The sequence below is a fragment of the Amia ocellicauda genome, chromosome 9 (genome assembly GCF_036373705.1).
Source record: "Amia ocellicauda isolate fAmiCal2 chromosome 9, fAmiCal2.hap1, whole genome shotgun sequence".
Taxonomy (NCBI): Eukaryota; Metazoa; Chordata; class Actinopteri; order Amiiformes; family Amiidae; genus Amia; species Amia ocellicauda.
Window position 1 is genome coordinate 39,166,242 of NC_089858.1, and position 24,004 is coordinate 39,190,245.

Here is a 24,004-nt window from a genome sequence, read left to right on the forward strand (position 1 = left end):
GTGAGCTTGTGCAAATTGTAGCCTCTTTTTCCTATTTGTAGTGGAGATGAGTGGTACCCGGTGGGGTCTTCTGCTGTTGTACAATCTTGAGGCGGATGGGCTACGTGTTGTGGCTTCACAAATGCTTTGCTGCATACCTCGGTTGTAACGAGTGGTTATTTCAGTCAAAGTTGCTCTTCTATCAGCTTGAATCAGTCGGCCCATTCTCCTCTGACCTCTAGCAACAAGGCATTTTCGCCCACAGGACTGCCGCATACTGGATGTTTTTCCCTTTTCACACCATTCTTTGTAAACCCTAGAAATGGTTGTGCGTGAAAATCCCAGTAACTGAGCAGATTGTGAAATACTCAGACCGGCCCGTCTGGCACCAACAACCATGCCACGCTCAAAATTGCTTAAATCACCTTTCTTTCCCATTCAGACATTCAGTTTGGAGTTCAGGAGATTGTCTTGACCAGGACCACACCCCTAAATGCATTGAAGCAACTGCCATGTGATAATTAGATAATTAGATAATTGCATTAATGAGAAATTGAACAGGTGTTCCTAATAATCCTTTAGGTGAGTGTATATTTTATATATAAAATATACAAAAAACACACACACACCACACACACACACACACACCACACACACACACTAATCATTTGAAATGTTCTTTTCCCTAACCCTGACAATGTCTCGGGCATCTCATAAATGCCTGCTGTTTATGGAGGATATACATCAACTGCACTTTCAAAGTAACCATAGCCTTATCTAAAAACAGGAACACACATGATGTTTTGTTGTCACCTGCACACAGGGAATTTGATTAAGGCAACTTTAAATGGTTCCCCTTCATTTACATACCAAAGATGGATGGGAACTCTAGTTTTTCAGTTAAATTCAATCTCGGTGGCAAGCGTCACAAAACAGGTGAGCTCTGAGAATCTTTCTGCATCCAGGGGGTAAAACACTTTCTCAGCCTCCATCAAACTAAGATGAAATATAGCACACTGTCCAATGCAGCGTGATAATTGTTAATAAGCACCAACCAAGGGATTGGAAGCCAAACCCACAGAGCCACAGAAATGCACACAAACGTGAGCGTACACATACCACCCAATTAGTCACCTTCACCGAACCAACCCTTTGCCTGTTTGGTGCCACCCAGAGAATCACTGGGAATGGCACAACAAACTAAATGGTGATCACATAACTTGTGTATGCAATGCAATGGGCAGGGCAGTGAGTGAAGAGGGGAAAGTCAAAGCAGATATGAGTAACTTCAGACTTGCAAGAAAATGTCAGCCATAGACCATTAAAGAGAAAAAAAGCAACATTGTAGCAACTGTTAGTAATAATTTACATGCTGTGATTGGCATTTATATAATTTTTATCTATTTCTTGGCAGGCGTCCTTAGCCAGGGTGACCTGATTAAGGGAACTGCACAGCCGTCTAACCATAGATGCTGAGCATCTCAAGTAATGCCTATTTTAATCCTGCTCTTCAATTGCTGAACTTGTTCTAGCTTGGATTTGGCTTGACTATATAATCTGTTGTATTATGTTAGGTTTCACAGTTCTAATCAAACCATGTTTTTTGGCAGCTCCTAAGTTTATACTGAAATTGTTTTCTTGTATTTTTGTATGTTTTGATAGAGACTTCTGCAAAAATGTTCACGTAGACAGCTATTTTCTGTGATGATTCAGTCCCTTATGTCACAACAGAACTGCGTCTGCCACAATTGCAAATTCATACTGAAATAGCATTTGTATTAGGATTGAACATTTAGTGGCAGCATACTACAGTATGAACACATAAGTTAAGAAAATGTTTATCACTATTTAACCTGAGGTTCCTGGTGCATTTACCTACAAAAATAATCTACATTTACATTTACAACACAAATTTGACATGATGGGATAGATTTCCCCAGAGAATTAAACGTGTATTTGTCTGTAAACCTTATTTTAATAAGTTTCAGTGTTTCAAGGAACATGATAAAAATGACAACACATGCTGGTTCTGAAACTGCTCACAGCATGGCAAAATAAACCACATCAGTTCACTAGATTTAAAATGGCATCTGTATTTGATCCGTCACTCCACAGGACTGCTCATCAGGTGGCTACAGCAGTGAGACCAACTGAACTAGAGATCATGACAGCTCAAACTCAAAAACTAGGGCAAATTATAATCATGCAGGATATGGACAATCAAAACACTGCGACCCTCTCTTTACATTGGAATTGTACTTCAATCACAAATGCATATGAACCAGAATACCCAATACTTGGAATACAAATGGGAGACATTTCAAAAGCTTAACACACACCGAAATGCCAACGAATCCCTGAATCAAGTCATCCAATTTTAAATTCCTTAATTTATTTTAATGCATGGTGTCGTGCTGTTCCTTCCACTAAGATTTCCTTGCCTATTCCAACAAAACAACTTCAGACTTCTCACAGCTGAGAAGGAAATTACAATGAATATTATGAAATGTATAATTTGCCAATAAGGCTAAGAAGCCTGATGCCAGGGTATTTTGCCATCCCTGTACAAAGCCCAGCAATACACTTCAAGAAGCGGTTTGTGAAACTGTTTGGCAAGACTGCAACAAGTTAGACGATAAATATCAGAGGAATGCCAATGATTTGAAACAATGGGCTAAATCAATACAAAATACTAAAACTTGGAAAAAACTACAATAAAAACTGTTCCAAATTTAAACAGATTGTCCGGTTTGAGTTTCGCTCATTCTCTATAACTGACAAAGCATGAGCCCATTGGAAAATACCACTTCAAGGTCAGAGCCAGAGGTGAGAGGTATTTGAATACAGAGCAGGGAGAGGGGGAGGGGTGCATCTCAGGGCAGGAAACAGAAATGTCTCTCGCTCACACCGACACCAGAGCAGGCCACCTCAGGCTCCGTTTGAGAGGAAACCTTGTGCTCAGTCACAGGGCATTCAAGGCGGTCATCCATACCACATGAGATCAGGGAGAGCAAAATAAACTGGCCTCAACCCACACATCCACACAGGGTTCATGGAACTCACTACAAGTGTCTTGGCTCTGTGCACACACCAGGGTTGGTACCCTTTTAGGAAAAACTAAAAACAGCACAGCAAGTGTTACAAAAATCAACATTTTGGCTTTTACAGGGTCTCTCGAATTAACACTCATGGGTTTAAAAACAAAAAAAACGCATTTGCAGGGGTCTGCATTCCCTGTTGGCTAATTGCCCGTATAATGCGTTGACTGAAGAAAGGGGGTTTGCCTGTAGTTTGCCCAAAGAGAAAAGTACCTGTACATTTCCAAACCACACTTTTCTCTAGTAAAATAAAACAATGGCCTTCGGAGTATACTGCTAAATAAGTTAATATGAATACCATCTTTGGAAGTCTGCTTTGTGATGCAAGAGACCAGCCCATGAGAACTACACTCCCGATCCCAATCAGGGCCAGACTCACAGACTCATCTCACTGGGCATGCGTCATATCATGGGTGTGGAAACACCCAGAATATTTCACTACGATACTAGATTAGCATCACAAATTTCCAAATAATGAAACGCTTGCTTCAGGTTGGACAGCCTTACTCTTAAAAATACAGTGTGCTTTAAAACCTGGGTTACACAATGCCATTATGGACCAGTGGACAGATGTATGCAGAATTTTTTTAAATCAATCAGTTTTTACAAGTCAATAAATCTTGCCCTTCCTACTGGGGACCAACATATAGAACTGTCATTTGTGTACTTCTGATGAGAAGGGCTGGAACTGTAGGATTAGGACCGTTCACATTATACCGGGAACAGTCTCCTCCCACCTACAACATCAACAGTTCACGGGTTACACAGAGCGTTAGAGGAGAGGAAAAGAGGTGTGCGTCATTTCCCCTCTCAGCAGTGTAGGATGATTAATGGTTGACTTGGGTTAGTATTGCATTTGTCAGGGTGGGTGCTAGATGGACTGGACATCAAGGAAGGAAGGCAGTGGGTAAAAATTAATTAATAACCCATTAAACGAAACCTTATGCATGCTGGTGTACATTACAAACTACCCTTAAATTTGACAAAACCAAAACCTATGCCACATTTGCCTTCCAGGTCATATTAAGGAATCCTAAGGAAATCCAATCTGCCACCATCTAGAGACCCACTGATAACATTCCAGAATGAGACGGGAAAAAGTTAGTGTTGGTAGACTTCTGCATTAATCGTCATCTGTTCCCAATCCTTAATTCTTGTTCAAGCCGTTGAATGCTCCAGATTTTAAAAATTTAAATATTGCAGGAGCTCAACAAGAATTAACAAATCTCTGGTGGAAGCAGATGACTACCATTAAAGCAAAAGCGCTTTGGTGCTTTAGCTGCAAAAATGTTTGACTTCCCCTTTACCTCAATTTGTAAAAACTAATGCTCACATCTTTGCAACACTAACAGCGAGTTTCTCAATTTTAGCAAGGTCCACTTACCTGGGCTTGACTGCAGACACCTTGGCTATTCGACTTGGGAAGCTGGGAGCACTGGATCCCTTGACCCCAGGTTCCTCAAAGGTGCTGAAGGACTCCGGCTTCAATTGGATCTCTTCAAAGGAGTTGGCAGAGGGGTGTTTAGAGAAGTCATCAAAGGGACTTTGGGGGGACTTGGGCAGGGGCACCTCCACAAACTCCTTTGAGAGCTTCCTGGGAAGAACCTGGGGCTTGTTGTTCTCCAATGATGGAGTAGATGAGTTCTCGGGCTCCTCCTTCTTCCCATTGTCCTTCTTCCGCATCACCTTGTCCAGAAGTGAGGACACCTTGACATCGCTCTTCTTGGCCTCCTCCTGCCGCTTCAGCTCCTCTGCCTTTTTGGCCTCTTCCATCTTCCTCCTCTCTGCTTCCTCATGCTGTCTGCGCTCCTCAATCAGTCTCCTGGCCTCCTCCTTGCGCCACTCTTCGGCTTGCCTCTCTTCAGCACGCTTCTCCTCTTCCTCTTGCCTCTTTAGCTGCTGCTCTTGCAAGGCCCTCTCTCGGGATTCGGCCCGGTAGGAAGGCAGGCTGAAGCCTTTCAGGGAGTCTGCAGAGGAGCCCGAATTGTTCCTGTCTCTCAGCCTGCGCAGATCCTCAATAGAGCCCTGCTCTATGCTGTTCAGGCTCTGGTTGGATCCTGCCAGAGAGGTCCTGGACTCAGGCTCTTGCTTGTAGACATGGTTGCCATTGATGCAGACGTTCTGCTCGGGGGTGCTCTGCTTGGGGCGCAGCAGGGAGAAGGGGTCCCGGGTCTTTGAGTCTGTGCTCCCTTCGCGCTTGTGGGTAAGGAATTTAAATTTCTTCTTCACTGCAAAATGAGAACAATAGAAGAGACTTGATCAGTGAACGAAAGGTTCTACATGCATTTATTTATTTTAAATATACATTTACCTCCACAATTTCTCTACTGGATCAAAAATTGTAATAAACAAATAACTAGGAAAAAGTTGAGATGAAGAGCTTTGAAATAGTTTACATGAAAAGGTCTTTATAAATTCAGGGCAGCAGGGGAGAGCTAGAGGGAGAGATGGACAAAGATGGACAGAGGTGGACAGACAGGGAGATGGAGATAGAACTGCTCACCATCAGGAGAGTCAACGTTGAGGCCGGACGAGCGGCTGCCACTGAGAGAGGAGTTCTTCTCAGGGAGGGTCTCCAGAGTGGACATGGACTGAGACACGTTGCGGTGCAGGTTGGACTTGGAGCTGAAGAGTGACTTCAGCTTGGACTTCTTCTTGGTCCCAGGAGAGGAGGTCTGGCTCTCCGTCTCGCCCTCGCTGTCTGTCAGCACCTGGGAGGAGGGCACAATGGCGGAGACCGAGTCGGAGAAGCCATCCTTCTTCTTGCCACGGATCTTGTCTTTGAGCTTGCCGATGCCTGACCGTGGCTTTTCCTTCACAGAGAGGTCGAACATGCTGGCCGTCATGTTGTTCCGCGTGAACTGGACATTCACCAGTACCTCCCCACGCTCCTTGTCTTTCTTTCCATCCTTAGACACCAGCTCGAACCACCTGCAAGGAGGGTGTGAGACTACATGAGCAAGACCGATCAGGACTAAAAGTCAAATGGCTGAACACCTCAAATACATGATTTTTTATTTGGCGAAGTAACTGCAAATGCCAAACATGTCACAAAAGCAGCCATGGTACTTGGTGTCAAGTCAACAAGAATTGGGGGTGTAGGCACTCTAAGATTTGTAGATTGACAGAAGGGCTAATGTTTGCATTTAATTCAGGATCTATATCTTGTACATTTATAAAGGAAAAACTGCTTGCAAAATCATTCCACTTTTACTGCTGGCTAAAATGTACACAGATTTTCTAATTGGGCAATTTGGGGAAAAAAAAAAAAAAAAAAAAAAAAATCAGGGGATTAAAATTGATAAATAGCGCATAAAACCAACATGTCACCTGCTAAAACCCTTTCATGTGTAGGTCCATGAATAATGTGGGCAGCTTCTGTAAATTACAGCAGTTCAATTGAAGAAACTAAACTCATATCATACTATTAGTAGTAAAAGCCAGAAACCCCACAAGCAGGTATTTAACCATACACATCCAGGGACTATAGACAATACAGGAATACTATAAACCTTAGTGTGCGATTCAGAAAGAAACTGAAAAACTGTTCGCTTCAATGACCTAAATTAGTCACAGATCAGTGGCTTCCGACTAAGCTTTTATAATTATAATTATCTCTGGTAATGGAGCATGGCAGTTTATGCAGTACCAGAAAATTTCTGGTACCTAGATAAAATTTAGATCACACCTTTGCAGTAACAGCAGTGGTCCCAATAAGCATTTACAAAGCCTGTGGACTATAATGCATTATTGTAACAAGGCCCTAAATAATAGATTGTGAAGCCATTAAAATCCAAACTTAACATACAAAAAGGAAATTACATTTTAGATTTCTAAAACCATTCACTGGGAAAACACGTCAAATCTTGGAACTATAGGTCTACATCAAAGGCAAGTGAAAAGATGATGCTAATAAAACTAGTCATTTTACACAGGTTCAATCTTACTAGGGCACCTGGATTTGGGAAGTTAGTATAATTACCCTCTTAATTGAAATGGGCCTACTTAGACAACAGTTCTAAATATTAAGTATTGTTGGATTTAAACACTTAATAGTCATTACCATTAGTTGAACCTACAGTTTGTTAAATTCTACAGTAGGTTCCAAGATGATATTTGCATGAGAAACAAGGGGAACTGCACCGCAAATTGTTGCATCTTAATTCTGTTGGCTGTATAGATTACAATTTGACACGTTTCAGCACACTTTTTCACTGTATGCACAGCACCATTTTGACAGTGCTGCTGGGTTTCAAAATGAGGTTATGTAAATAACGTGACATAGCTGCAGCCCTAGACTCTGCCTTCAGGCTAGCCTCAAGTACAAAGCAGTTTTGTTGCCACACCAGGCTTACAAAGCACTACCATTTGAATAAGAGAGCTCCATTATTATTGTCGATCGAAGCAACTAGTAAATGTGATAAACCTGCAAAGACAGGAAAAGAGTGAGAGCCACGGGGAAAACAAGAAAAGCGGTGTATTGTTTGGAATGGGGGGGGGGGGGTGGCTAAGCCTGATGCTTAGTTCGCTCTCACCTGCCAAATAACCATCGATGTCCTGAAAGTACTTACAGCCCACTATGTTTTAATCTTTGATGATACCATTTAAAAGATCCTAAATTAGAGTATTTAGCCTGGGTGGTTATTGAATATATATTCAATGGGGAGGGGATTTATCTAGGATTTGGGTTTTATCTTTTTGAAAAATGATTGATTTGGGGAATTCTTATTAGGTCATGCATTTTATCACAAGATTGTATATTGCCTAAAAGCATAGTTTTCACTGCTGTTCTTATTTCTATATTTATTGGGTGTTCATACAGGAGCTCCTCCCTAATTGAATGTGAATAGTGAAGCACCGTAAGGAGTAAAGAAAAAAAAAAAAAAAATAGTTTGGACTTTTGATGTTGTGTGTGGTTTAAACTGCTTCCAGAAGAACTAAACGAGACCTCCATGGTATATAAATGGTGGTGGCAGCTTTACACTACTTGAACCCTAGACCCCAACAAAGACAATTAGGGTTCATTACATGCCTTTTACATCACAACAACATTAATATGCAATGTTCTGTAGAATCACTGATCTGCCATTATCTCGTGCTCGTCTCAGACGAGATTGTCCGCTAGAGAGAAAATGGCAGCTGCCTGTGTGTCCAAAAATCAAATTTTCCTAAATATATATTCACTTCAGACTATTATCTACACACACACATATATATATATATATATATATATATATATATATATATATATATATATATATATATATATATATATATATATATATATATATATATATATATATATATATATATATATATATATATATATACACACACATATAAATATAAATATATATAAATATATATAGTTTCAAATATGCCAAATCAAGATATTGGGGTGCAGTTCCCCTTTAACTAGTGGCAGTCAACAGGAACTGGGACTAAGTTAAACAGAGGAAGTTATAAGGTCATGGTTAATAAGCCACATCTTTCAATGGTCAACTTTTTGCACATTATCTGTGTTAATGATTAGATACAATAGTCCTTTAATCCTGCAAAGAGAAACCCCATTAACCTCTAATTTAATAATAATTAAAAAAATGAACCACTCACTCCATAATGGCTCTCTCATTCCGAAAACTGCTGGAAAATTAATGCTTCTTGGAGATCAAAAACAGAAACAGCCTAGAATTATTGCGTTTGTGTAGAAAAGGGAGGAAGGTATGCAATTACAAATGCTAGAATAATCCCTTCTGCAGGGAGTACATGCCATGTTTCAGAGATTGGCCTACTTGATAGCCCATTTAATCTCTCCATTGGTTTCCAGGAACAGCAGCCGAGTAGCACATTTAGGCTATTAATTTCTCGTGAGGGCTGAGTTCTGCAGTACACATCTAGTCGTCTAGGGATCAAAATGGAAAGCACTTGTGTGCATTTGCCATAGGAATGGATCATGGAAATCTAAAGTCCATTCTTTTTCGAGTTTGGTGGAATGAGAAGAAAAGATAATGTCTCTCGCTCTCTACAAGTTCCCTCATTTATGGATGTAGTACCATATGCATTTGTGAGTAAAACAGACTCAAAGATCTTGAGTCTTTTTTAACATGACTGCAGAGACCATTTAAAGAGTAGTTACAGAATACAGTGGGGAGGGGGGGGGGAATACAATGAAGGACACTCCCAAGTATAAGGGTTTGTTAAGCTGCTGGATAACAACGTTTCAGGCACAACCCTGCATTTCCATATTTCCATTTAAAAGACAAATTCAGACACTCAATCGTCCCAGTCCCAGACAGGAAAAACAGCAACCTTAAGAATAGTGCTGGTTTCTGGTTCCAAACCACAAATAAAAATAGTTTCATTAATAAATGGGCTTTACTGATGAGCTTATTGATGTTGAGATATTTCCCTAAGATTATTCAAGGCCAGCTGAGGCAGAGGAAAGGTAGAAAGGTCACAGTTCTTAACGATAGGCTTCGTGCCATAAACACAGCAACCCACATAACTAACATTCCTTGCCTGCCACTGATAGTGCCTCAGCAACCACAGTTTGTGGAGATTAGGGTCACATTACCATAAACTAAACACTTGCTTTACACACATATAGGTAGTTTACAGTATTTTAGGTTTCCTTCTTCCTCCTCAGAACACCTGATGGTAATGAACTAGCCTATGTTCCACTTTCAGAACACAGATCTCAAAGTACAATGCCAGGAAGTGACAATGGAGGCAAATTAACTGGGAACATTTTCCCCAGGCTAATGCTAATAACTTTGCGGTCCCGTACTTGGTCTTTACAGCACTGCAAAATCTTGTCAAATGCTTTATTGGGGAGAGACCACAACTTTGTATGGATCAAGCCACTCTTCTATGGTGGCACAAATTAACCTTCTGTTCATTGGGTTTCATGGGCTGGATGATGTTAAGCTATTGCCAACATTCAGCCTTATCACAGCCAAACGCATTGCGATCCAACCTGCCTTTTCAACAAGTATTAAAAAGACAGTTATTCAGGTCTCAAACTCATCACCTGAGACTTTAGAACGTTTGACCAAATCATGAAATAAATTAAAAGATCTCTGGGAAATTTTAAAACAAAAACCTTGCTGCCCTGAAGGATAAGATTCATTTATAGAGTGCACACTAAAATTAAAAAGTAGCTTATTTGTCTACTAATCTGTTAAAGATATTGTTTTAATAGGAAATGCATTGAATATGAGGTTTTAAGGGCTAAATCATTCACCACTTTTCTACATTATAGATATTAACCATGTATGAACACTTACAGAACTTGCCCGGTTAGGCGTAAGATTACCCCCCTTAAACCTCATCAAAATCTCTCTTCAAAAATGCTCGTCGTCTTTTAATTGATCTACAAATGACAGCACAAAATGGCACTCCTGCGTGCGTGATACTCTGATCGCTTGATTTACATCACACAACACTCCCCAGGTGTGGTGGCATCCTAAGACAAACTAACAGGAAGTAGTCCAGAGGTGAATGCAAGAAAGCACACAAATTAAATACTTCATTAGACAAGTCTACTCAAAATATACACCAGTAAATGAGCAAAACTTCCATATACTGTACTCTTCCAATCTCAATACAGTAAAATAAATCTGACTTTCAGCAGAGCTCTGTCAATCACCTACATAATCAGATTTGCAGGTGTTCTGCTTGACTGGTGCACTTAACTACACCGACCAGCCATAACATTATGCCCACTGACAGGTGAAGTGAATAACACTGATAATCTCGTCATCATGGCACCTGTCAGTGGGTGGGATATATTAGGCAGCAAGTAAACATCTTGTCCTCAAAGTTGATGTGTTAGAAGCAGGAAAAATGGGCAAGCATAAGGATCTGAGCGACTTTGACAAGGGCCAAATTGCGATGGCTAGACGACTGGGTCAGAGCATCTCCAAAACTACAGCTCTTGTGGGGTGTTCCCGGCCTGCAGTGGTCAGTACCTATCAAAAGTGGTCCAAGGAAGGAAAAGCGGTGCACCGGCAACAGGGTCATGGGCGGCCAAGGCTCATTGATGCACGTGGGGAGCGAAGGCTGGCCCGTGTGGTCCGATCCAACAGACGAGCTACTGTAGCTCTAATTGCTGATTCAGCGGATGCTGGTTCTTATAGAAAGGTGTCGGAACACAGTGCGTATGGGGCTGCGTAGCCACAGACCAGTCAGGGTGCCCATGCTGACCCGTCCACTGCCGAAAGTGCCTACAATGGGCACGTGAGCATCAGAACTGGACCATGGAGCAATGGAAGAAGGTGGCCTGGTCTGATGAATCACGAGTTCAAGGTAAGGACTTGGCCTCCAAATTCCCCAGATCTCAATCCAATCAAACATCTGTAGGATGTGCTGGACAAACCAGTCCGATCCATGGAGGCCCCACCTCACAACTTACAGGACTTAAAGGATCTGCTGCCAACGTCTTGGTGCCAGATACCACAGCACACCTTCAGAGGTCTAGTGGAGTCCATGCCTCGACGGGTCAGGGCTGTTTTGGCGGCAAAAGGGGGACCTACACAATATTAGGCAGTTGGTCATAATGTTATGGCTGACTGGTGTAAATGTTCAAATGTTGGGACAGATAAGGAGAAAGGAATTTGAAGAACTGGGTCAAAAAGCAAGTAAAAACTTGTATTGCAGACTAGTGGTATTGGAAAGGTGGGACTCTGATGAAACAAACAATTCAGCCCAGGTTCTCCTAATTCAATGACTTGCTGCAGATCCTTTAACATAGGTTTGTTATTATTCAGTATGACTTCATGAACATGTTTCCCATGCAATCTAACCCTTTCTGCATATCTTGCAGGAAATTGGTCAAAGACAATGACAATGAACAATTGGTTTGGGAAATGCAACAGACCTAATTTATTTTTATTTTTTAAAGTGCACTATTCCTTTAACTACAAATCATTTTAGCATAATTCAATGCCACATTCTTGCAGGATTGATTAAAGAGTAGCATTCTTGTAATGGAATGGAAAAACAGGGTAACCATTATGTACAGTGTCTGAGGATCAGTGTTGAAGTATCTTTCATGTAGTTTGTATTGAGTGACACATTCATGTCCCAATTTATGCTGCAACAATATTGTTCACATGTTGTCAGATAGTCCATCCTGCTCAACAGGTTCTCCCACTGAATGAAGCAACTCCAATGAAGAGAAGGTAAACAAGCCATTATACAACACGCACACCAAGCAAGGCCCTACAGAGAGACTCATGATCATCAGGGGGTATTGGGTGACATCTACACTTTCCTAATAATAGAAAAAGAATACAGTCTGGCAAATTTAATTAGTTTCCATTTAATGACGGTTTGAGGACTAGCAAATCATGAAGCTTGATTCCGGTGTACAGAACGGCATGTACATCACGATGCATTCAGAGTTAATTGAGGTTTACTACCTAAACTAAAAGGTGTGGCACTCAGGTCCATGATCATGTAAATAGTCATCTTTCTAGAACATCATGCAACATAAATGTACTTGCCATAAAGTTTGATTTAATTGAATTAAGCTTAATTGAAATTGAGAAATGCACTGGTTGTACGAGCCATTTTTCTTTTGATTCTCAAGAATGATTATGCATTTATTTTAATCAGTTTAAGCAGTTTAGCACAGTATTTTGTAGTTATGTACAAGAAACTGGATCAAAATAGCATTGACAAACCCCAGGTTACCACTGTATACACCCCTATCCAATTTCTTGTTTAGCTGAGCAATCTGTGGTGGAAAATCTATTATTTAATAGTGCAAGTTTGTTGGGTTGCAACTGAAGCTTCATTTTCCAGCATGTGGGTCTGATCATTTCACAGCCTACTGAACTAACAATGTATTAGTTTTGCCACATCATGCCAACGTGAACCACTTTGCCCTCTAGAGAGACGCCGAATACGTACTTCCACAACCCTGCGGCCAAGTATCACCACAACAAACACGTCCACAGGATTGTTTTAGTTTGGTCTTGTAGTGGTGTACATAAAAACATTATACTGTAGAACAAAGAACTCCCGGCGGCAAAGAGCTGCACCTTTGTTTTTATGTCACATCTCCCAGACACACAAAACTGAGTCTGCATGAGCCTACTGTACCGTATTGTTTATCTTCATACAAAACACAGATTGACCCAGTTCAATGAAACATAATGCAAGAAAAATATTTTGCGCAGTTTCATAAAATCGCATCTAATGTTACAGGGATGGCACTTCAGTATTTTTCAGTACTGTACTGAACAAAGCATCAAATGCAACACAAATGCATATCACAAATGTACACTCAATGAACCAAGGACCTCAAATTGCCCTGCTTGAATAGTGGCCCCAGTGCAGCAACCTCTAGAAACAAGCCTTTTCTAGATTTATTTGCAATATTCAGATTGAACAGCACTGAAACCACATCGAGGAATGTGGTATGCATTTAATACATTCAATATGTTAATGTTTTGACATTAAGGTATACAAAGTGTCCAACACCCAAAATTACAAGGTGGAAATGTCACCAGAGCCCAGAGGGAACAGCTGATCTCATTAGAAGCCACAAGCCTCACCCAGCCGGCACTCCCACTTTTCAGCCACCCCAGACTGCACTTGGCACCCAGACTGTCAAGGCACTTTGCAGGGGCAATGTCAACAACTGCTTTATAGAAACAAAGTGGCCTCAAGCACACACAAATAAGCAATTCACAAATCGGGATGCCAACCTTGTTTTCTTTTAGGTTTGCAATTTTAAATCAGGTGCAAGGTTCCATTACGTTTAGGTCATGATTTATTTATTTATTTTTAAGACTGCATTTTAAACCACCAGATTGTTAAAAATGGGAAGGGAGAATTGAATTGCATCATCTCCTATTTTTAGAATACTGGAAAATGTTTACAGTCCTGATAACACCAAACACCATCTTATAAAAAGGCTTCTCCTAAACTAGTGATTCCCAATCCTGGTCCCGGGGACCCAGTGTCCTGCAGGTTTTTGATCCACCCCCAATTAACTAAAACCTTAATTTAACAAATAATTTGCTTAATTTGACTTAAAATGTAATAAACATTGGAGAATCTGGGTACCTTGTATTCTTTTGTATTCAACCTGACATCTCCAATGGTTTAAAATTCTTAATGAGCTCTGATTAAGCCAATTGTCAATTCAATTAAGGAATTGAAATGCCAAAAACCAGCAGGACATTTGGTCCAACCACTGACCTAGTCGGAATGACAGGAAGTTAACAAGTATTTCAGGGTAACACAGGCCACAGAGCAGAGGTGTTGTACAGCACCTTATTACATGTATTATCCTGCAGGTTTCTATGAATTATCCTGCAGGATAATTCATGCAACACTAAGAAACTGTAGTAAATATATCCATATTTGTATTAGTTCTTACATACACACAGTTATAGAAAACGAATGGGCATACTATGAACAAAATGAAAAGATATTTTCTACTGCAGCAAAGCATTGCATTGTGTGAGCTTTTCTTTGTGACATTTATTCTTTAAAAGGTCAAGCCCCAAAACTATTCTGAGTGTGACTTTAAATCAAAAATAAATACATGGCAAGTGTTATCAAATTGTTCAACGTGCACAAGAAAGTGTGAAAACCAGAGGTGAATATCAGGAGATACACATACATTGGCTGTTAAACACCAATTATTTTTTGCAACTGCTAGGCTAATGTGTTCCAGTCTGTACCTAGGAAGCATGTGGCCGATCAGGGTGCCACTTTTTTCACACTTCGCAGCAGAGAATAAAGCCTGCGAGTACGTGAATGTTTGTTAGAAGCAGGTGCCCGAATTGTAAAACCGAACCGGTTCTACTGGCTCGATCAGTCCTCGCAACCTGTGCAGCCATCAATGGGGAAGTGCTCAGCAAGTGCACTGAGCAATCTGCAATCTATGTTTAGAAAAGGGACATCTCTAAACCCACCTGGCCAGGATAGTTTATGAATCACTGATCATATACATTGCATGTTAAGATCCCTCCCAATGTAGAATTTCCAGCACTTCACAGAACATGAAGTACTCAAATGCTGCAGCTAACACACACACACACACACACACCTTCCTTGGTAATTGTGAGCAAGGTGCACTTATGTAAGGACAAGGACACCTTGAACAGTATAATTAACAGCTTATGGGTGGATGGATTGAAAACAAAAATAAACAAAACCACAAAGAATCTTTACTATGCATTTGTGACCGTCACACCCCCCGCGTGAGACTGTGGATTGGTAAGGGTGACATTTATAGCCTAGTATGCCCTTGTCAATTAATTGCTCCGTTTAGTAGACTTAAGGTGGTACTGCTAGATTACAATTGTAACTGCTTGGGTTAAAACTGTATTAACTAGACAAATCCTGCTTTCAATATGTATGTTTTGTTGATTATTATTTTTTTAATTAAAAAAACAGAACTAGTTACAAATTGTAACAAGCCATAACAACCTTAAATAAGTTAACAGTACCTCTTCTGTCAGTACTTATTTACACAGCCAGTGAGGGAAAAAAACCAGCCTTCCCACTGGGGTCACTTGGCTCTTGACAACTTCACATGGTGTCGGCACATTCACTAATGAATCAAACGGGAATAACCTTTGCAGTGCTTACAATTCCTTCACTGTGACTTAAGTATAGGGGAACTCATAGGCTACTGCATCAACAAACCAATATAATACTCTGCAGTTAAGAAGCCAACAAAGAGCAAATCTACAAAGCATTATTGGAAAATTCTGCATGAATAGTAGTGTGTACATTAGACTTCCTCAGAGCTGCTGTGGATTATACCACTAATCCATCACTTGCCAAAGACTGAGAAAAGACTACAAGTTTAATCATGACACAAGGAACCGAGTGAAATGCAAAACAGGAGCTTTGTGGTACTCCATGAATAGTACTGGGTAACAGTCACCAGTGTCAGTTCCCTTGTGGCTTGGGTGTCAAACTCAACTCAAGCCAATATCAATAGTGAACTAACAACTGCTCAGTGTCACCATAAATATCAAAACAGTGGGCATAACCAGAGCAGTTCAGTATACGTATAATTAACTTATTCACACAAACATGTGGGAACAGGGTAGGTATCAGTTAAAATATTTATCAAAAATAGTAATACATTTGGAGCAATTGTTTTGGATATCCCTCTTGAAAAGTTTTCACATGAGAAAATTAAGTAATGTCATCATTAATTTATGCAAGTTCACCACAATTAATGCAAGCTTAGTTAACTATACAAAAAGATGAATAAATACAAAAACACAAAACCATACAAAGTCAAATCTAAATTTCGATGCGGACAAAATTAGGAATGCATGCATGACTCAAAATGCATACCATAACTACTAGGATAAAACACCAGACTGTTTTGTGCAGATGTAAGAAAATGTCTGCCCCAACACTTCAACACCGGCTTGAATGCAAATCAAGTCTAAATGTTATCAACACTAGAGAGGTCACTCCTGACACGTTCACTGGCAAGGGACTCAATCTGCTGTTCTCCAGAGAAAGTCAACAAACTTGAAAGTCCAATGTTAGTTTTCATGCTGTACAGTGTAGCCTCTCTGGGCTGAAACATTAGATCTAATAACACTGAATACACCCTGCATATTCCATTGTTGCCAAGAACACATTTTCTACAAATAAGGACATTGAGTTCCTAAAGTACAAAGGGGTCATGTTTTTCATGTATTAGTTGAAGTAAAAAAAAAAAAAAAAAAAAAAGCTAAAAATGTGAATAAATTGGAAAATTAATGCAAGGTGAAGTCAGGAAAATCTCAGTGGGTTTTACAGCCTGTGCAACACTAACAACCTTCCCCTGCACACTTCCTGCCAATCCTCCGTTTTATTCAGACGCAACTCTGCTGGTATGGAAACCAAACAAACGCTAGCTAGTAGAGAATGCGAACACAAGACCACGACACATGGAATATGAAGACACCAGGTTCACAGGTTTTACAATTCCAGAAATGATGCTCTAACAGAATTTGTTTTTCCCCGTTGCCCCCAATTCACACTGGCTTTGAATGCCGGAAAATAGCCGGCAAGGATGCATTCACACAGGAAACAGAGACTGCCGGCAAGAGCCCCGCGGCCATGGGGACAAAACACTACAGAACCGAGCCGGACCGGCACTGTGGACGTGTCTGTACAAGTGCGATCATCTCCCCGTTTAAAGATATGGCAGAAGCAGTAAAATACTCAGAGATGGATATTTAGGAGACGTCACACTACGGTGTTATTGTAGATTTTTAAATAGGCAAAACAATCACCATTCGGCAGCACAACGCTGATTATAATATTCACAAATATAGTAGCCTATTGTTGTGTTCTGTGTAACTGCATACAGTGCGTTTAAATGGAAAATTTAAATACACCGCTGGATGCGTCACTATTCAGACTGCGGTCATACGATTATGAAAATGAATTGCTTTGCTGGTCAGATCTGCACACATTCTGCACAATGTGAACGCACATGTGTTAGACTACATGTTGTATTGCCGTCTTTATTATTTATATATTGGCAGACACCCTTATCCAGGGCGACTTACAAATAAGAGCAATACAAAGTGCAAAAATACAGTACAGTTCAAAGCATAATGTTTACAAAACAATTACACACGTAGATTTCCTATACACAGTAAACAATACAATGTAGTCATATGTATTTGTTATTGTATGCGTTAAGCTGCCATTTCTTATATGCACTAATGTAAAAAGTAAATATCCGGGGTTTTATTAATACAAAAGGAACCGAGCTAACATTACATATGCCAACCTGTTGGTTCATCAATAACACTCAGAATTGCTGCGACTATTATTTTCAACCTCCGCGATTTCTAAAAATCCGGTTCGTTTATTGTGACCGTAACGAGTTCTTGGTCAACGGTGGCTTAACCTTGTCGTGTTGTGGTCGCAAAAATGCGCCCTTATTCTGACTGGTTGAGTCAGTAGCTGACGTACCGTGTCGACATGCAAGGACTTGACACTGAATTTGCCGGCAATCATATTCCAGCTACATTCACACAGACACGTTGCCGGCAAATTGACTAGGACCATTGCCGGAAAATTGCCGGCAACGATTTGACCCATTCACACAGACCTTGCTGGCAACAATATGCCGGCAAATTGCTGGCAAATGTTTAAGTGTGAATGGGGTTAAAGAAACACAATCAGCAAAGATCAAACACAGCTAGTCTGAAAAACACTGCTCCTTCACCTTGGCTTAGAGGGCCTTTGGTTGGGATTCACAACCTGTAGAAGGTCAATTTTAGCGGTTGAACCATTGAGAAATTGACAATTCCAAATCCGGGTTACAAACAGAATGACAAAACGTGACCAAGTTAAAAGTAATCTTGCAATTCATTCAAATAAGGCTGCACAGACCAATAGTCATCACATCAAAGCATCTGACCAGTACCGAGTCACCAACTAAAATAAGAAAAAGCAGCCCAAAATATTCCAAGGGTGTTATGACGACTAATTCTGAGGTCAAGATTTGGCAATGTGCTCCACCTCTTGTACAGAAACTTCACTTTACTCGAACACTGAAACAGCGTCGCACTGGGGAAAAAGGCCATCTCGGATCATGAAGATTAATAGTCATGTTTGAGGGCCTTAGGATAGCACAGCTGTGAAAAGGGAATAGGAACATTTATATTCTACTGCATAAATACTAATTGGGAGGTCCATAAAACCATGACTGGATTAAAACAGCCTTCTATCCATCCTAAGAAATGCTGCCTTCAGAAGGAGTTGCACACGGAGCTGAAATTCTGATTTTAGCTCAGTTAAAAGGAACACCTACTTTTAAAATGCCATTTTTTTTTAAACCTTCAGCTTGCAGTAGAGCGCTCTATCAGTTTACACATGCTGGCCACTACATTAAATACAGTAACCAGAATGATCTTGACAGAAATCATGGCTGGCAGAAAGGGAAATCTGCATCACTGAAAGTAAACCGATTTTATTATCAACATGCTTGAATTATGATTTTTTGGGGTGGGGTTTTGGAGTGCGCAGGATGGGAGAAAAAACATATCTAGTTTGGTTCTTGCGTGTAATTGTTCAATACAGCAATTAGGAAATATAATGTGATGACTACAGGCTATGTCACAGTCATAACACCCGGACTACCAGATGAACTATAATTAGATTAAAGCAGACAAGAGGACCCCACAACAGGATGAACTGACAGATTACAGTTAGGTGGGCCACTGTAAAAGCACCAAAACAAAGTGTACAACATTCCTCAACTGGGACCACAAACACAATCGCAGTCCTGGAGGGCTACCCTCACTGGGGTTTTAAGACTTTTAAAAAAAAAAAAAAAAAAAAAAAAAAAAACACCAACATTGTAGGCAACAGGGATAGAGGAACACTAGTTCAATTACACAAATTAAAATATGCAACGCGGAGGTCAGCTGGAACAAAAACAAAGACGCTGGGACCCACAAAACCGAACATTGTGCATCACTGTAAAATGCCACTGAAGACCAAATATAGATTTAAATATAGTACACACAGACTAACTAAATATTGTAGAACAGAACACTACACCCTTCTTTAAGCTCAGGTAATGGTGCCATACAGTTAACTGAAAACATTATAGGGCTAGACACTAAAGGGAAGGTGTATGCATGACAGGCCAGCAATATTCAGACTGGAGTGGGCTAAGAAAATGCTCATGCTTTCTACACCAGCATTGTTTATGAAGAGCCATAGCCCTTAGTTACAGTTTATACTAACAACATAAGCCACATGTTGACAAAGGTGATCTAAATCAAAACAAGGGTGACTTACAAATGTGACATTTAACATTTGTACATACAATTACCCATTTACACAGATTTAATGGAGCAATCTATGTACAGTACCTTTCTCAAGGGTACAACAGCAGTGTCCCCAACCTGGGACTGAAACCACAAACCCCCACTCCAGAGTGCAGAGCCCTCACCACTACTCCACACTGCTGCCACAGGTTTATTTATGCATGTAGGTATACACATACAATTATTCAGAAACTGGAAACACCACAAAGAAGCATGGAAAGATCATGCATGCTTGGCATAACAAGAAGAGATAGGAAAACGAATACAGATCTGATAAACCAATGTGTGACATCACTGAAAGAGGGAGAGTTTTAATGCGGCATTGAGCCGGACACATTGCAAGAAGAACAAACCAAAGTTAGCTTTCCTACTCAGTTTCAATCAATATCACACAGAACAACAGGAACAGGAATGGGATAGTTAATAACCAGTTCAAATATTTTAAGTTGAGAAACAGGAAATTAGGGTAGTAAGTTTGAATCTCTATTTAATAAGACACTTACTCTACATTCAGTGATGTGTTTAAACAAATAGCTGGGTCACTTGTATGTGTGTATATACACACACTATATATAAAATTACAAGTTCCCCCTATCAAAAGGGGACTAAATTGGTTCTTGACCGATTGAAATCGGTGTATATGCAAGATGTATGGGATTTCAGCAGGTCGATTGTATCATTAGGCGATTTGTAGCACTTCACATTTTAAAACTCGGGAACCAAATGCGCATGTCAAAGCACGGTTTAACAAAATAGTTTCCACGTGTATTCAAAAGACTTAGAAAACATCAAAATATTAATAAGTAAAATCTAAACACCTACTATAGGAAAAACAACTTTTCTAAGAATATATAAAGTTTCGGCAGGATACCGAACAACTTTTGCTGAAAAGAAACTGTCACACACACACTTAAATACAATAACTCCATACTGAAAGAACAGACAGTAACTTCAAACACTAAGCAGTCGTTAAAGCACACGTACATATAATATATGGAAACCATGTACTATGTAATAATAGAGACAGACAGTCCTATGAAACAGCGGGACTCACTCGGTCTTACTGCGGCCCTGCTTGGCGTGCAGCTCGGGCAGGTCGATGACCGCCTGCCCCAGGAACTTGTCCAGCCCCACCAGCGCCCGGTGCATGACGATGATATACAGGGTGCATTTCTGCTCGTTGCTGAACAGGGGCAAGTCGAAGGTGGCCTCCTCCTTCCACACCGGGTTCACGGTTTTCTCCGACACCGAGGTGGAAAACTTCTCCTTGGCCACCTGCATGATGGCGTAGGCATCGTTGGTGCCATGTTTGCCCTTGACCCGCAGCTTGCGGGCCTGGAACACCGTCACCTGCGCGTTGGTGGGGTACCACTGCTGACTCTGGTCCGCCAGAGACATGGCCGGGGGCGGTGGGATGAGGCCTGAATGAAGAAAACGCCTCCAGGAGAAGGCGAGGGGCACCGGCTCGGGAACAGCACTGTACGGGGGTGTCGCCTACGATGCCAAGTTTCGGTGCTCCGGACTGACGCTGCCGTGCGGGGCTCGGCTATATAGGAGCGCTCCACCTGCCCTCTCTGACGTCACTCTCCAGTGTGGCGCTGCCTGTTTATTTGCACTGTTATTTCACAAGACTTCTCACTCCTCCTACACGTCCTTCCTCAAAAACTGATGCACTAACACACACGGTTTCTGTTTTTTAACTGTAACAGACATAAACAAACCCAATGACTTGATAGACTAAAACGAAATTGCGGCTTCCAAACACTTTGGCCACAGAGGCTATTCATTCACATTTCTTAAATATTCTGATATAAGCGATTTTTTTTATTATTGTGAAGCTCAACTTTTAAATGATTTAATACGTTGTCTATATAGAGAAGAATAACTGCATTATTTCCGCCACATGTTATCTGTTCAATTGTTTAAAATAGCCTATATAAAAATATATACATACACAGCTCTGTCATCGAAAACAGATTATTACATTGATAAGGTGCAACACTCTTAACTGTATACTTTATGTATCTCTGCTACATATATATATATATATATATATATATATATATATATATATATATATATATATATATATATTTTTTTTTATATACACATTTGTTACAGATAGAACAATTACTTCGACTTTATATATATTGCCGTTTTTATCCGTACGTTCACCACTTCCCATTCAGTCTAGTCGGAGGTTGAAACCGCAGTCTGATCTGGTCTCTGACTGATTGATTGGTTGGTTGACCAATCAAATGAAAAATATCCAGCCGGCAGTACAGAGTCCAGTCACTGTCATCGATTCGTCGCCTGATTAAACCCAATCGATAGTTTGTACCGATACTAAATTCTGGAAAACAGAGCGTGCTAATTTAGCTTATCAACGCATCATATACATGATTTAAAACTCTGTAGTCCCTTTCATTGGCTAATACATTTATATTTCTATGTTTGCAGTCATTTGAGCCGCATCCCATTTTTTTTCTCGAACTCCCAAACTTCCTCCTTCCTTGTGTCCCATTCTGTGTTTTCCCCGCCCATTTCTCAAGCGGGACTTGTTTATTGGTCAGTCGACGATCAATCAGTGGCGTTGCTGTGATGTGATTGGTGGGTACAGAGCCGCAACAGGTTGCGGTTTCTCTAGCAGGTAAGATTAGAGCACACGTTGCTCGGCAACGGATATTACGTCATTTTCAACTACATTAATTCTGTTAATTTAAGTCGAAAATATGTCAATGTGTAGCGTTTGAAATTATTATCATTTTAAATTGTCCGTTTATTTCTTTCAGTATCTGATAAAAACCCAACACGTATAATTGGCGTAAACGCAATTAGTGATGAATGTGAACAGATCAGTCCTATGCGATGTATAGGATGCTGACATCATTGCTGAAAAGATGGAGGGTTTAATGACGATCGAGGCTCTGTTCCAATCATTAAACCAGGTTAACGTGTTGGTTGGCCAGTGCATCCAATTGAATAGGCTATAACTTGCCCTTTTAATTTTCAAATGTTTTGTGAGATACAAAATCATATGTATATTGTTTTATTATAATAATACTTTCCTTTAGATGAATAATAGGAGATGTATTTTGACAGTCGTGGGGGAATCTGATTACGAAGTCAGCATTTCTCAGGCTATATTATTACGTTCAAGGATTAAAGATAGGGTGAACCCATGAAAAACGAAAACAATAAAATTAGTATTTTATTACATATTTGCTGTAAAGTAGATCACACCTGTAATGTACAGCAATATACCCCCCACCCCCAACAACAAACTCCATTGATAAACGTGTGGGCTCTGGTGTGAACGCGTCAGAGGTTCAGGTTCCACTTCCACCTGCATTAGAAACCCGCTGAGGGTAGAAGCACTACTGTTGCATTACAGTATCCGACCGACCGAGGCTTTCTAAGGAAGATTAACAAGGGGGAAAAACATGTTTGTTTTCTCGAGTTAATGTAATGCGTTAACACTCTTCATTGCAACTGATTAAGGCACCCAGATGGCCCGATTTAATCTGCGTCTCCCCAGACATATGCTGCCAGTTCCACACAAACATTACTACTACTTCTGCAGCTACTGCTACTACCACTACTACTGATCAAAAGTGACAAGTATTTTGTTTTCTTCGTACGCAAAACAATGGATACACTCCTCGGATAATGTTGCCCCAATAAGATTTGTATAGGCTGTACATTAATTCAATAAACATGCGTTCTGATTACAAAATGACATATAGGGAATCAAAGAGACCGGCATCCTTTAAGATGGAAAAGTAATTAGAAAGTTATAACAGCAATTTAATTTGAAATCCACTTTTTGCAATGGGAGACTGGAGCGCCATCTCTCGTCTCCTCCGTCACATAGCGTTGTTCAAAACTAACTACACTTCATAATCCATAATCCCATGGTCAGGGATTTTTTGATTAATTTTGCAGTTTTTGATAAGAGTGAGATCGTGAATGAATTTCAGTAAATGGCAATACATACATATTTTGAGAAGTGAAGTATCTACGTGCCCCACTGGAGTGATATTAAAACCAGCAGCCTATTCCTGCACGGGATTGGCTATTAATCCCAGTTTGAAGAAT

The 24,004-nt window shown here is 40.4% G+C and overlaps 1 protein-coding gene across 2 annotated transcripts in view; it reads right to left on the reverse strand.

Annotated features, from left to right (window-relative positions):
• The window catches only part of LOC136759446 (rab11 family-interacting protein 1), a 35,336-nt gene extending 13,462 nt beyond the window's left edge, over window positions 1-21,874 (reverse strand). Inside the window, exons 1-3 of one of the 2 annotated variants that reach the window (XM_066714454.1) lie at window positions 20,961-21,874; window positions 5,581-6,008; window positions 4,462-5,305 (exon numbers count right to left, since the gene is read on the reverse strand). In XM_066714454.1, coding sequence (XP_066570551.1) covers window positions 4,462-5,305; window positions 5,581-6,008; window positions 20,961-21,304 — 1,616 coding nt within the window. In that variant the 5' untranslated portion in view covers window positions 21,305-21,874. The remainder of the gene's footprint in view (window positions 1-4,461; window positions 5,306-5,580; window positions 6,009-20,960) is intronic. The other variant, XM_066714455.1, reaches the window with a different exon arrangement.
• Window positions 21,875-24,004: the final 2,130 nt, after the last annotated feature.